This window comes from Corapipo altera, unplaced genomic scaffold (assembly GCF_003945725.1).
Source record: "Corapipo altera isolate COAL_440 unplaced genomic scaffold, ASM394572v1 23b, whole genome shotgun sequence".
Classification (NCBI taxonomy): domain Eukaryota; kingdom Metazoa; phylum Chordata; class Aves; order Passeriformes; family Pipridae; genus Corapipo; species Corapipo altera.
In genome coordinates this window covers 1,831,567-1,843,991 of record NW_020884885.1, presented here as the reverse complement: position 1 = coordinate 1,843,991, position 12,425 = coordinate 1,831,567, and the positions used below count along the sequence as shown (strand labels likewise).

Genomic DNA, 12,425 nt, shown 5'->3' with positions numbered 1-12,425 from the left:
ATTAGGAGTAAACTGCACCACAAAATCTACCTCAAAGTTTGAGAAGAAAAAGTTTAAGAAAAGTTTTTAACACAGAGAAATTTTTAATGAAAATTACAGTCAATGCTAATGTTTCTATTTTGAGTATTACTCCGTATTTTATGGAAAATTAAAAATATTTATAACCCACTTTGCCCCTTGGTAAGTGTTCCATAAACCTCAAAAATAATACATAAAAGGGGAATTTTTTTAAGGCAAAAATAGGATGAGCCATTTTATCATTTTAGTGCTCATATATATATTCTAAGCATTTTAAGAATATGAGTGTAAGGAAACATGCTCACAAAAAGGTTGAACTGAAATGGGACCTCTTCATATCACTTCCTCTTATTTTTACAAGCACAGTTCTTGAAAGGATTGATACGAGCCCATTTGTTGTGTTGTACTTAAACCTTTTCATTTCTCTGGTTCTTTAAAGACTGCCTGGTGGTAGCTTGATAACTTGAAGTTACTATAGTCTAGAACTACTATTTTTTGTAAAGGAATGATGTGTGCTTTTTACGGTATAACTGGCTTTTTATTTATCTTCTGTAAATGTAATCTTCCTCCAGTATGTTAATGGCACAGCTACAGACCCTTAGCTAAAGATGTTATCTATAGACCTTTACATCAAACATGTAAATTGACTTTAATAAAGGCATTTAAAAATGCAGTGCAACTCTACAGTTACATACTTTGCCAAAAATCTTTGAATAAAAATATTAGACATGAAATGTGAAAAAGTGCAGAAAGTAAGAGGCAAACCTAATTAAAGTTGTGCTTAACCTGTATCTGAATAAAGCAGATTTTTTGAGAAAGAACATGATAAAGGAAATTTCCCCAGTGCCTCGTGATTTTAATATTCTGCTTAAAGCAGTAGATGGATCCAGGCACAGGATGCATTTTGTCTTGGACTTTGTGGTGTCTACATTCAGCTGCAATAAGAAGTGGAGCAACACACAAGCCCAAAATATCATTCTGCACAGCTCTGCCCCAATAGCTATTTTAATTCATATACCATTCAGATTAAGATTGCTCCAGACAAGCTAGAGAGCATGAAGTGTTCATGCAACAGGAGAGGAAGAGCTACATACAATTAAAAAAAAGAAAAAAGAATACAGACACGGGAGAATAAAGAGTAAAAAGAACAACCAATCAGAGGCAAAAAATGGACAGAAACAGCAACACCTTAATAATTTTCACACATAACTCAAGGAACTATACGGCTGACAATAATGAAGCATTTTGGTTTTGCAGCAGCATAATTCTTATGGTCTTTCCTCCTCTGGTTATTTGTCATGAGATGAGTATTTTGCTACTATGAGTAATTAGCTGATAACTAACCAACTCTTAAAATTACATAGACCTAACAATCAACAAACATGTAGGTAAACACATGAGTAGTGAGAACTAAGTAAACAAAGAAGTTACGAAAAAATAAACATTTAAACCATTTACCTTGGCAGGTTGTATAATGGTGCCATTCTGAAACATGCAACAACAGCCCTTTTGCGTTGCTTTGACAGGAGTTTGTGCCAAACAGCCTTTTTTGATCTCAGTGGTTGTTCAACCTGCGGGAAAATATCTTCTAGTACATACAATGGAAACACTTCCACTTTCATCCAAAATTTTCTTTTTAGCTAATGGTTAGCTAGTTAGCAAAGTAGAAAATGTTACAAATGCTCTGCATAATCTGATAAAAAAGTTACTTTGGGGCTTTATTTATTTTTTTAGTTAGTAAGTAAAATACTAGGGGCCTTCTATATAGTACCTGTCAGTTTATTCAGGCAAGCTCCAGAAGCTAGAATACCTCATGTGTGCGACTCCTTGGTAAACTTCCAAAATGGTTATTCTGTCTGTTTCTAACAATGCATATCCAGTTGTTCATGTGAATGAATTTCTGTGCTGTATCACTTATGATTGAAATGGATTAACTTTATGTAGGAAGAGTACAGTTGCCTTTATGTATTTAAATTTTATCATTTGAGTGAACAGGCAACTGATTCGAAAGTTGCTATGGCATGCTCAGATGCAGAAATAGGAGACAGGCTGAACTCAGTATATTAAAAATAACTGGACAAGCAAACATCTCTTCCTAAAATTACAGGTTTCTGAATGGAGATGATTTGTATACTATACTTCTTGCTACTGTTCGCAAAGTTTTGCAGAGGCAAATACATCCTGAGTTTTCCCTGAAGCTAGATAGAGGCACTTAAACAGATTACATTAAATTTTTGTGTATATACACATCTGTATGTGCATGTGTACTTGCATGCAAGCATGTACAAACCCCCGATTTTTATGTGGACACTTTAATGATAACACTCACTGAAGCTGAAATAATCTCTGCAAGGAAAAATCTCAGGTTATTTTAAAACAAACACAGTATAGAGATTTATGTTGTTACCTGTTCCAGATGATAGAGAGCAGCTGATATCCTCTGCACACGTTCAACATTTCTCTCAGGGTCAGTAGGTCCATCACTCTTCAAAATGTCTTTGTACAGATTTAGCTGCCATTTCACAGCTGGATCATCAGACTAAAACCCAACATGTTTCATATGTAAGCTGCTGAATTTGACCAACACCACTACTGCTCTCATAGTATAATAAAGAATGTTATAGATACTCCCACTTTCTGTCCCCTTTCAGACCAAACTAACATCTGCCAGCTGCTCAAAAAAATGGCATTGGGTTCTGTATACTGCTGGGCAATTGAACTCAATTCTTGAGCAAGATTCTGTATTTTTATTTCACAAAACCAAATAAAGCACTCTGGGACTTTTGTATCCCACTTAACTGCATTAAAAATAAGAAAGCTGATTTAGTACTGGAATTAACTCCTTGCAGGACCTCTGTACCAATAGCGTAAAGCTGTTTTTTGGAGTCTAGAATAGACAGCTAGAATTTAAGTAGGTTACAGCCACTTAACTATAACAGCCAAAGGTTTTGGGTTTTCACTTAGAAGACAGAAAAAATGACAAAACACATTAAATTACTTATTGTGTCCATTCCAAATTTATGTAAGCACAAATTTGTCATCTTCCATAACAGATAAATGAGTGACTCCTATTGTGTTCCAAGATTGTAGGCAATGATCTAAATTATTTATAGTTTACTGAATGATGAGGACTCTATATTGGTATTACCTTTGACAGTGTATTCAGCGTATAAATTGTAGGAATATAAGGGTGCTTGTAAAACTCAGAAGTGCTAAGATGACACAAGCTTTTCTTGTTTTATCATAGTCCCTTTAAAATGTATATATTCTTAGAAATGCTATTTAATTATTAGTGAAAGTTAAATTCAAGAAGAGAAGCTGAAATATTACAGTTCAAATTTTTTTTTCTTCTTGGGTCAAGATGATTCTAAGCAATTATAGCTTTAAGACTACCAACATCTCAATTCTTCACACTTGTGCCATTCTATAGAACTTCCCAAAACTTGATTATACCAGCCAAAACTACAAATAAGCCATTTATTATAATGAAAAAATCATGAAGAATAATGTTAAAATGGCAATTTTTCTAATAGCTTTTAAGATTATATTTTTAAATGTATCACAATTATCAAAACAATAGTGCCTTCTGTGTTTTAAAAGTGCACATCAGAATCTTTAAGACAGAGTTTTTTTATATTACCTTTTCCTGCAAATGTAAGTTGTTACGTAAATGTTCTTTGACTTCATCGTCTGTGTCCCTCTGTAGAAAGGTAGAAGTATTTTTCAGTTCATATTATGATTCATTTCATAAGAAATTTTACAACATAGAACAGCTTTTATTTTAATATTGAAACATAACCTCTTTTGTATTCAAAGTATGTAAGATGTCAGAAGGGCCAAAAGCTTTCCTTAACCAGAAAAAAAAAGATTAAACTCTGAAGGGAATTAAAGCTAACTAATGGTATTTTCCTATTCGGTCCAAATGAATAGGCATATATAAAACTGCATACTGTATACAAATAATTAGCAGCTATAATTGCTTACAGTACATAGATATATTTAATAATATTGACTGCTTAGATAGCTATGCTTCAAAATACGGTTCAGAAAGTTCTGCTTACTTTGCATTAAAAACTATTGCAAAGTACACACTTACATGGCTGTATCTAGTCTTAGCCAAAGAGATGAGTTCTTGATCTCCAGGAGTACACATATTCAAACCAATAGGAAGCATCTTTTTAAGTGCAGCCACAATCAAAGATGTTTGTATGGAGTACAAATCCCCTCTGCGTTTTGATTTCTTCCTCTCTTGATCTTGTCCTCCAGACTATCATTAAAAAAAAAAAAAGAAAATAAATGACTGTAATTCTCTAATCACACACTTCTCCAACATGTTCTTCCCCAATGGTCCAGGAAAACTATGTTCCTGATGTAGTACAACTAATTAAAAATGCTACATCAGAGGAAGGGTGTATAGTCTTGAGTGGGAAACATAAAGGAATAATTTTGGTGTGCGCCAATGCAGAAAATGCAGTAACAGTGATGTTTTAATAGGAGTAACACACTTTTGTGTGCATTCATAATATGACTCTAACTATATTTTCTGGATCTTACCTCTCAAATCAGAAACAACCCTAAAATTAAAAGATGAGTCAGTCTCAGAGGACACTACTAGCTCTCTAATATCAGAAACAAATTCAGGATGTTTACTTTTTTTTTAGGAAATTGATATAAAGATAGTTATCCAGGGTCTGAATGAATGAATATTGCCTGATTTGTCTCATCTGAAAAATACTAGTATTTAAAAAGCTTTGATTCAATGCAGTAAAATGCCAATGAATTAGTGCCTCTGGGAAAAGCACTGCCCTTTGGCTTTGGCTAATATTAGTAGATTTGGGATGAAAAATTAAAACTTTTGCAACTTTGGATATCATCAGTAATAGGCAAAGGAAAACAAGAGACAGAGGTAAACAGCACAACAGAATAACATCTGCCCTATCTTCATACAACAGACACTGTACAACAGTATTTCACACTCAACTTTTCATTTATGAGACAGAGAACCAAAATCTTTCAAACAGACCCATATATTTAATGAACACAGTAAACAGTAACAACATAAAATAGCCCAGTTCTGAATTCTGTACCTAGATTAAACTCCTACTACACTCAAGGGGAGTTTTGCCTGAGATAAGATTTCAGGACTAGGCCTCCAGGCTTATACAACACTACAGAATGTAGTGCTTGCATTTAATCCTCCACGTCCTTCTCTCAGTTAAGTTTTAGTGATAACTGTTCTTATAATATATTGTGTAGTTCCACATAAGGATACAGCAGAATCCATTGCAATTCCTTATCCCAATTACTGCCTCACTATTATCACAGTATCACTGGAAGAAAAAAAGAAAGCCATACATATTCTACTCAGTGATAAATTTTGGCAAATTCTCTCTTCTAGATGGTGAATCTCTACATACATAGCTGGTGTTAAGCATTTTGCAGGTCTGAGGGAACACGCAATGGATGTGGCTGCCTTTCTTAAGGAACTAACAATTGCAAGAGAGTACTTTGCCTCAAAGCTTCGCTTTTCAAAGTGCCTTAGAAATAGCAGTGATGCAATGGTTAAAACAATGACATTATTTGTACTCTACATTGACAGCAGACAAACAAATCCCACAATGTATTGCTATATTCCAGTGGCGTCACTATACATCTTAAATAAGGAATAACAAAATATGTAATAGATAATTTAAAAAAAAAAAAAAAAGAAAAGAAGGAGGGATACTGGTTTCTGCATCTTTTATGCCTGAGGCCTTTCACACATCCAATTTGCTGTATGTTTATATGAGATTAATAATAACTACGTATGAACGAGATAGGGGAACCTTAAAACTTGAACATTTTTATAGTACAAAAAGAAGAGTCATTCTGCCTTTGCCATAAATTCTGCTGTCCATGAATTCACATCTCCAGCTGATAAATGTATAAGTAGAGTCACAGACAGAAACCTAAATGACAATGAAATTGTGTCTCTTTCAGTTCTGATATGCACATATAAGAGTAAACACAGTACCTTCATTACATATGTAAAGAGCATTAAATTTGATGTATTTTGCCTAAATAATTAACTGTGCTAAAATGGCTTGAACGGAAAGAATGGTACAATTTGGTTGCCTAACAGCACATAAGGATATTAGTTGCCTGAGGCTTTCAACACACAAATGGATATTTCTTAAAAAAATATACAGAAAAAGAATTACAGATTCTTTAGTAGATTAATAATAACTAAATATGCAATGAAAAAGAAGAAATTATTTACACTAATAAAATCAGATAAAACTGGTTAAGATTATGGAATTAATATTTTTAGTATTTCCATCCCTCTTTAACCCTTCAAGTCTCTGAAATTACCATGAGAGCATTCATTAAATTGTACTCTATATACCTGGAAAAGTTTGAAAACAACAAATCATGAAATCAGGTTGTTAGTTTAACAGAACTTCTCCGTTTTTAACTGATACCTCCAGTTTAATTGATTAAAAGCTCTTCACAGCATAACATGTGCTTCTCAGGACAGCAGGTGAAGGGAAAGATGAAAGGGTTTATGCTCCATTTTGCTATTCATTCTGCTTCACCAATGAAGAACACACCATAGGTCAAAAAGTACTCATCTATATTAGAAATTCATATTAAAAAAATATGAATGATGCAAGGGAAGGTGACCTATGGTTCATTGGAGGAGAAGAAAGCTTCAAATACATTAAGTACATAAAAAAACCAAGGATTATTCAAAAGCTTTGTCACTGATCACAACTTTAGTAAAGATCATTTTACTTTTGGAAAAAGGGAGGATTTGAACTGTATATCTTATTTAAAATTACTGGGTTTAATACAACTTCTGGTTATCTACAGACAAGGGACAGGTTATAGCACATTTCTACCATATATTCTTCTTGAATATCATAAGCCAAATACATCTTTCTGATGACTCTACTTAAACATTGCTTTTACAATGTCTACTTCAATATATTAGCAAAAAAACAGAATGCAGAAAGACAGCAGAGGCGGAACGTACATCTAAAATGGTTACAAAAAGTAACTTGACTACATTTTCACATTAAGCAGCATGTAAGGAGCACCATAGGGAATTTCGGCTGCTCTGATCAAAACTGCCACTTCAACCTGGACAAAATTTATAGTAGGTGGAACCTGGACCTTCACTTTGTGACGCCACTGCTATGATCAATGGAAAGAGTGCTTGGAGCCTGATCATCTCTAAATCTAAAACAAAGACACATCATGCACTTTGACCTGTACCTTTACTTGCATGGCCTGTGTGAAAGAAAAATAAAGGGAAAAAAACCATAAGTAAAAGAGATGAAAAGATGATAATTTACAAGTTAGTAATAAACTTACTCAGCTTTATCAGGACAGTAAAAATATAGTAAGTTTGTAGCTAAAACAAATGCATAACCAAATGGGATCTTAGTGAAATCAGCTTAATCCTTATTAAATGATTGAACTTCTGAATTTCTGTCGCTATTCTAACACACACTACCAATTGTTGCTCGAGCACATAAGGAAGTACATCTAGTAAGCCAGCCTTTTTATTAAAGCCATCCCAATTTTATTAAAAGAAGAAAGGTGTCTGGAACTCTGGATAGTCCAATAATGAAAAATATTCACATTTTCGCCAAAATAACTCTTTCTCCCCTCTTTCCCCCCCAAAATATGTTTGAGAAAAATTATGTTTAGAAATCAAATTATCACTGGGAAGATGCTGCACTTCATTTATGGATGTATTTTCCCATCACATATCTTATTATCATTTTGAAGGCAATCTGAGAAGCTTTAGCTTATATGTTTTAGCAGTACCCATTTTAAGAACATTATCAACTCAGCTGTAACTCTCATACATACAGAGGGGTTTTTCCCGTGTTTAATATATTAATACCATAAATACACTTAAATAAATATGTATTCCATAGTCAACACTATATTATCATTGGTCAGGAAATCTTAAGAATATAACATCAAAACCATTTAGTTACTGTAAAATAAAATAAAATGTTACTCAAAAGAAACCTTTACCAAGAATAGGAAAATACTGTAGAAAACTGTTGGGTTTAAACAGGCAGAAAAATCTATAAACACGCACAAACCTCTACTTCTGTCATTGCCCTAATAGTAACTTCCTTTTCTTGTGATACTTGAGTAAGCTTTAAAATGTTGAAGTCTAGGTATTTTTAAAATCTTTTGCAGCCTACTGTATTAATACCACATAGTAAAAAAAGGCTTCAAGTCAAGAAAAACAAAAGACTAATCATCAAATTAAGTGTTAGAATCTTAGATTCTTAGAATCTTGAATACCTTACTCAGACAAATAGCAAATTTTAATTTAAAATTTCACTTGTGTGAAATATGTAGATGCTCCTAGACATGGCTCAGCAGATATATATGAAGGTAAGTAAAGACAAGGTGTTAATTATACTTAATTTATTAGAGATGACTATAAAAATAATCCACTCATGCTTTACTTCAGTATATCCAAAGGAAATACATTCTTTGCAATTGAAATAGTCTCAGAGATCTAAAACTCTTGCAGAAAATACTAACATGAAATCCTCTAACTATTGTAAATCTGCAAATAATATGTATTACATATCACAAATGGGCACAAACCACAATGTTGTTTCATAATACAAATTTGAATGCTCTGACTGCCTTGAAATTCTGTAATAGTAATATAATAGGTCTATCCAAATGTTCTTAAAAGTAGATTAAAAAAAATAATGAGGACCAGTCAAATAGAACTTCAGTAGAATATGCAAGAGTTTAGCAACTGAGGGTATATATCTAGGCACACATTCATTTAGATTCCAAAACTTATACAAAAAAATTGCCCACATATATATTACACAGTTATTATGTACATGTGAATGTATAAGCTTAGTGTTTTATACTGAAAAACTCAACAGGACATCACTGGCTCTTAACCAAATGTTGTTTTATCAAGAAACCTATGAAGGGGTCAAAAATAACAGATTAGTGGAGTTGAATGTGTTTAAATTCTCCATTTCAACACTTTTATCACAAATCTGTTATTTCACTGTAATCTAAGTTACCAGTCTCTCTAAGACTGGAAGTTCTCTAACTTACCATTCCCCTCCGAGCACTCTGCTGCCATATTTTTAGAAAAGAAAAATTAAAAAACTTTCTCAGCTGTTAATACATTTATTTGAAAAGCTATTAATAAAGTTAACATTGTATAATGAAAATACAATGGGTATTTAATCAATTTATTGATTGTAATGATGAATCATTTGTTACCACTGCTTTTAGCTGCCAATAAATGATGTAATGCTACTCCTTCATCCTCTGCTTCTTTTTTTTCTTCATGTGGCAGGTAAAGATATAGAACCTTCTGTACATGACATATTACACCTTACACTCTGATAAAATCACAGTATTTTGTATCTTAGGAAAAATACTAAGTCTCTGTTATATAAAGCAGTCTCAGATCAGCATGGGGCCTTAATCCTTTAAGAGACCTCAAACTGTTTTGTCTTGGGCCAACTGCCAAGAGCAAATGCTCATATTCACAGTTTTCTATACATTCTCATGCTTGATAAATACTGGATATAATTGTTTACACTGAAAATAATATGAAAAAAGATAAACTAGTGATAGAGAGGAAAGTGCTAATTATTCTGTTAGCATAATGCTTTTTGAGTTGAATGTTAATATTAAAGCAAGAAATTATAAAAATAATGTTCCCTAATGTAATGTCCTCTACTGATCACTGTTTGAGGATATAAATAAGTACCAAAGCATGGTAGAAATCCTGAAGTTCAGTTACCTAGAGAATTTCTTGTTATATCTATCTATCTATCCATCTATCTATCTATCTTATATTTACTATATATTATTATATATTATATTATATATAATATTATATATTATTATATTATCTTTCTATATATTTGTTTTATATATATATATATATGTTTCTTCATATTTTAAACTATGTAGCCTTAAATAAAAAATCAGATGTAAATCTATCCTTTAATGAGTGTGCTGGTTTTAGAGCACTTACATTTTGTATTATGAAATATTAAAAATTTCCTGCTTAGAAACCATCTATAGAAAACCAATACAACACTTCTAAAAGACAACTCATACATTTCATCATGGTATTTAAGTCATCATGAAACAAATGTCTATCTAAATTATCAGCTGTTCTGCAATCATGCCTGCAGTTGTGGTACCATATAAATAAAATATTCAGTCATGAACAATAAAGTATTTTATTTCTTCTTTTATTAACAGTGGTCATGCACAGTGTCCTCAAATGCCATAAGTTGACATTGTATGCTTACAAAAAATTATATGCATATAAAAAAGTCCACAATCTCTCTGTACTATATACCCATAGGAAGAAAAACACATTTATATATGCATCTACATCTCTGTTATGTAAAAATATATTCATACAAGTATTCATACACAGTATACCTTAATACTTAAATATATGCTTCAGGCATTTGAAAATATAATCTCAAAATCAAATTTGGGTAATATAGATTCTTGATGTTAAATTCCCATGATTTTTTCAAAATCAGAGCAGTATGAGGCCTACCTATTCTTTATTTTGTAAAGATTTGTTTTTCATTCCTGCTGTACCAGACTGACAAAAATATAACACTGTTTACATCATATTATCCTGTATTAATACAGTGAGACACAATTTAGATTAAATATATATGAATCACCTGATTCTAATCTATCTTTTTTTTAAAAAAAGTACACGCAATTGGCCTAGTTCTCAGGCCATTTCTAACATATAAATGCTGAAGTACACATATTAAATCTATGTGCAGTGATTGCCATATGATAAAAGTACAGAGCTGCATGTTAGACTTGGTTATTGTGCAATTTCTCCTCAAATAGCCTTGACTATGCCCACTACTTATCCTGCTAATGAGGATGATACAAACGTTTAAATTCTATCAAACAATTTTGTAATCTGCATCTTGAAAACAGGAAAACACATTAAAAAATTCATTTCCTCTGAATAAGGAATTCTGTATATAGTTGGACTTTTTTTTTTAGTGTCAGTCATGAACTAATGACAACCAGATAATCTGCTAGTTTTGCATGTAAAATTTCCAATATCAGCGTTTGGCTTGGTCTGGTTTCAAAACTTAAAAAAATATAATAAAAAAACCCCAAACAAACCTTTTTAAAGAAATCTATAAAATATAAGGACACATTTTATCTGCCTCTCTATTTTCTAAAGCTGAATTTACAGGAGCTTGGTAACAGACAACCAAAATACATTGAAATAAAAAACTTTAAACACTACTTCACTGGTACACTTTCAAAATTACTCCAAACACATTATAAATATGACTAAAAGAAAAGGTTCCTTTGCTACACTTACTTACACTAATTTGGAATTAGACTTCATCTAGCTTTAGTTTAGTAAGGCAATTTCTTTAGCTAATGTCAAAGCAGCGTGTTTTACCTTGACACCATGAATTTTGTCTATTAAACAGGTAACAAACGTACTTTAAGCCATAGTATCAGCCTCTCGTCATATTGAAAATTAGCAAAAAAGACATTAATGTGTTAAGTAATAAAAAACAAGAAAACCAGTGTACACATGGCACACTATATGTATAAATAAAGGGATATATGCAAAGACATCAGTCATCCATCAAAGCTAACAGAACAATATGACATTCACAGGAAAATGATGAGGCAACCAATATTTTTTCACTTGCTTTTATAAAATAGTCTACCTTTTTTTTCCTAAAAGATCAACAACCCATATTTTATAATACAAGCCATATTCTCTTATATGTGTAATTTCTCAAATCAAGACTTTTAATTAAATCTTGTGTGTTTGAATATTAGCAAACATTTAATAAGTAACTCTAAGGTACATAGACTATATTTTGCATAGTAGTTGTCACATCTGTCATCAAGAAGCAAAACTATTTTTCTTTTCTTCTACTAGAAAAACAGCTGCAATCTGAGTAGATTTTCAGAGCCTTCTTACAACATACTAAACACATAGTGAAATTTACCTGATCCATAAATTTTTATTAACTTACTTTAGACATCTTGCTCTTGGTGTCTCCTGTTAAAAATGCCAAATTGTTGATTTCATTCTGAATCACAAAATTTTGTTCTTCTCTTTTGAAATTCTAAAGACAAAAATAAATCACCAGAGATTTAGTTTGTCCACATGTACCACCTTTATAAGTAAAGATAGGATTAAATGAAAGAAAAAATGTACATCTTATCTTACATGTGATTTACACCACAGGATAAAAACTTCAGCTACCATTCGAAAGAGTTCATCGGAATCTGCATCTGGTTTCTTTAGCCAGTTGGCTCTAATTACAAAAATAAGAGAAGTTTAAAATAAGACATTTTAATATAATAATCTCTATTTAATA

General features: G+C 32.0%; 1 protein-coding gene across 6 annotated transcripts in view; it reads right to left on the bottom strand.

The window, feature by feature from the left end:
• The window catches only part of RYR3 (ryanodine receptor 3), a 207,424-nt gene that overhangs the window by 36,868 nt on the left and 158,131 nt on the right, over nucleotides 1-12,425 (bottom strand). For 4 of the 6 annotated variants that reach the window (XM_027642328.1, XM_027642331.1, XM_027642329.1 and 1 more), the window contains 7 exons: nucleotides 12,275-12,362; nucleotides 12,078-12,170; nucleotides 7,276-7,290; nucleotides 4,115-4,285; nucleotides 3,659-3,718; nucleotides 2,426-2,557; nucleotides 1,477-1,589 (listed from right to left, as the gene is read on the bottom strand). In XM_027642328.1, the coding sequence (XP_027498129.1) occupies nucleotides 1,477-1,589; nucleotides 2,426-2,557; nucleotides 3,659-3,718; nucleotides 4,115-4,285; nucleotides 7,276-7,290; nucleotides 12,078-12,170; nucleotides 12,275-12,362 (672 nt within the window). The remainder of the gene's footprint in view (nucleotides 1-1,476; nucleotides 1,590-2,425; nucleotides 2,558-3,658; nucleotides 3,719-4,114; nucleotides 4,286-7,275; nucleotides 7,291-12,077; nucleotides 12,171-12,274; nucleotides 12,363-12,425) is intronic. The other 2 variants (XM_027642330.1, XM_027642333.1) reach the window with 1 other exon arrangement.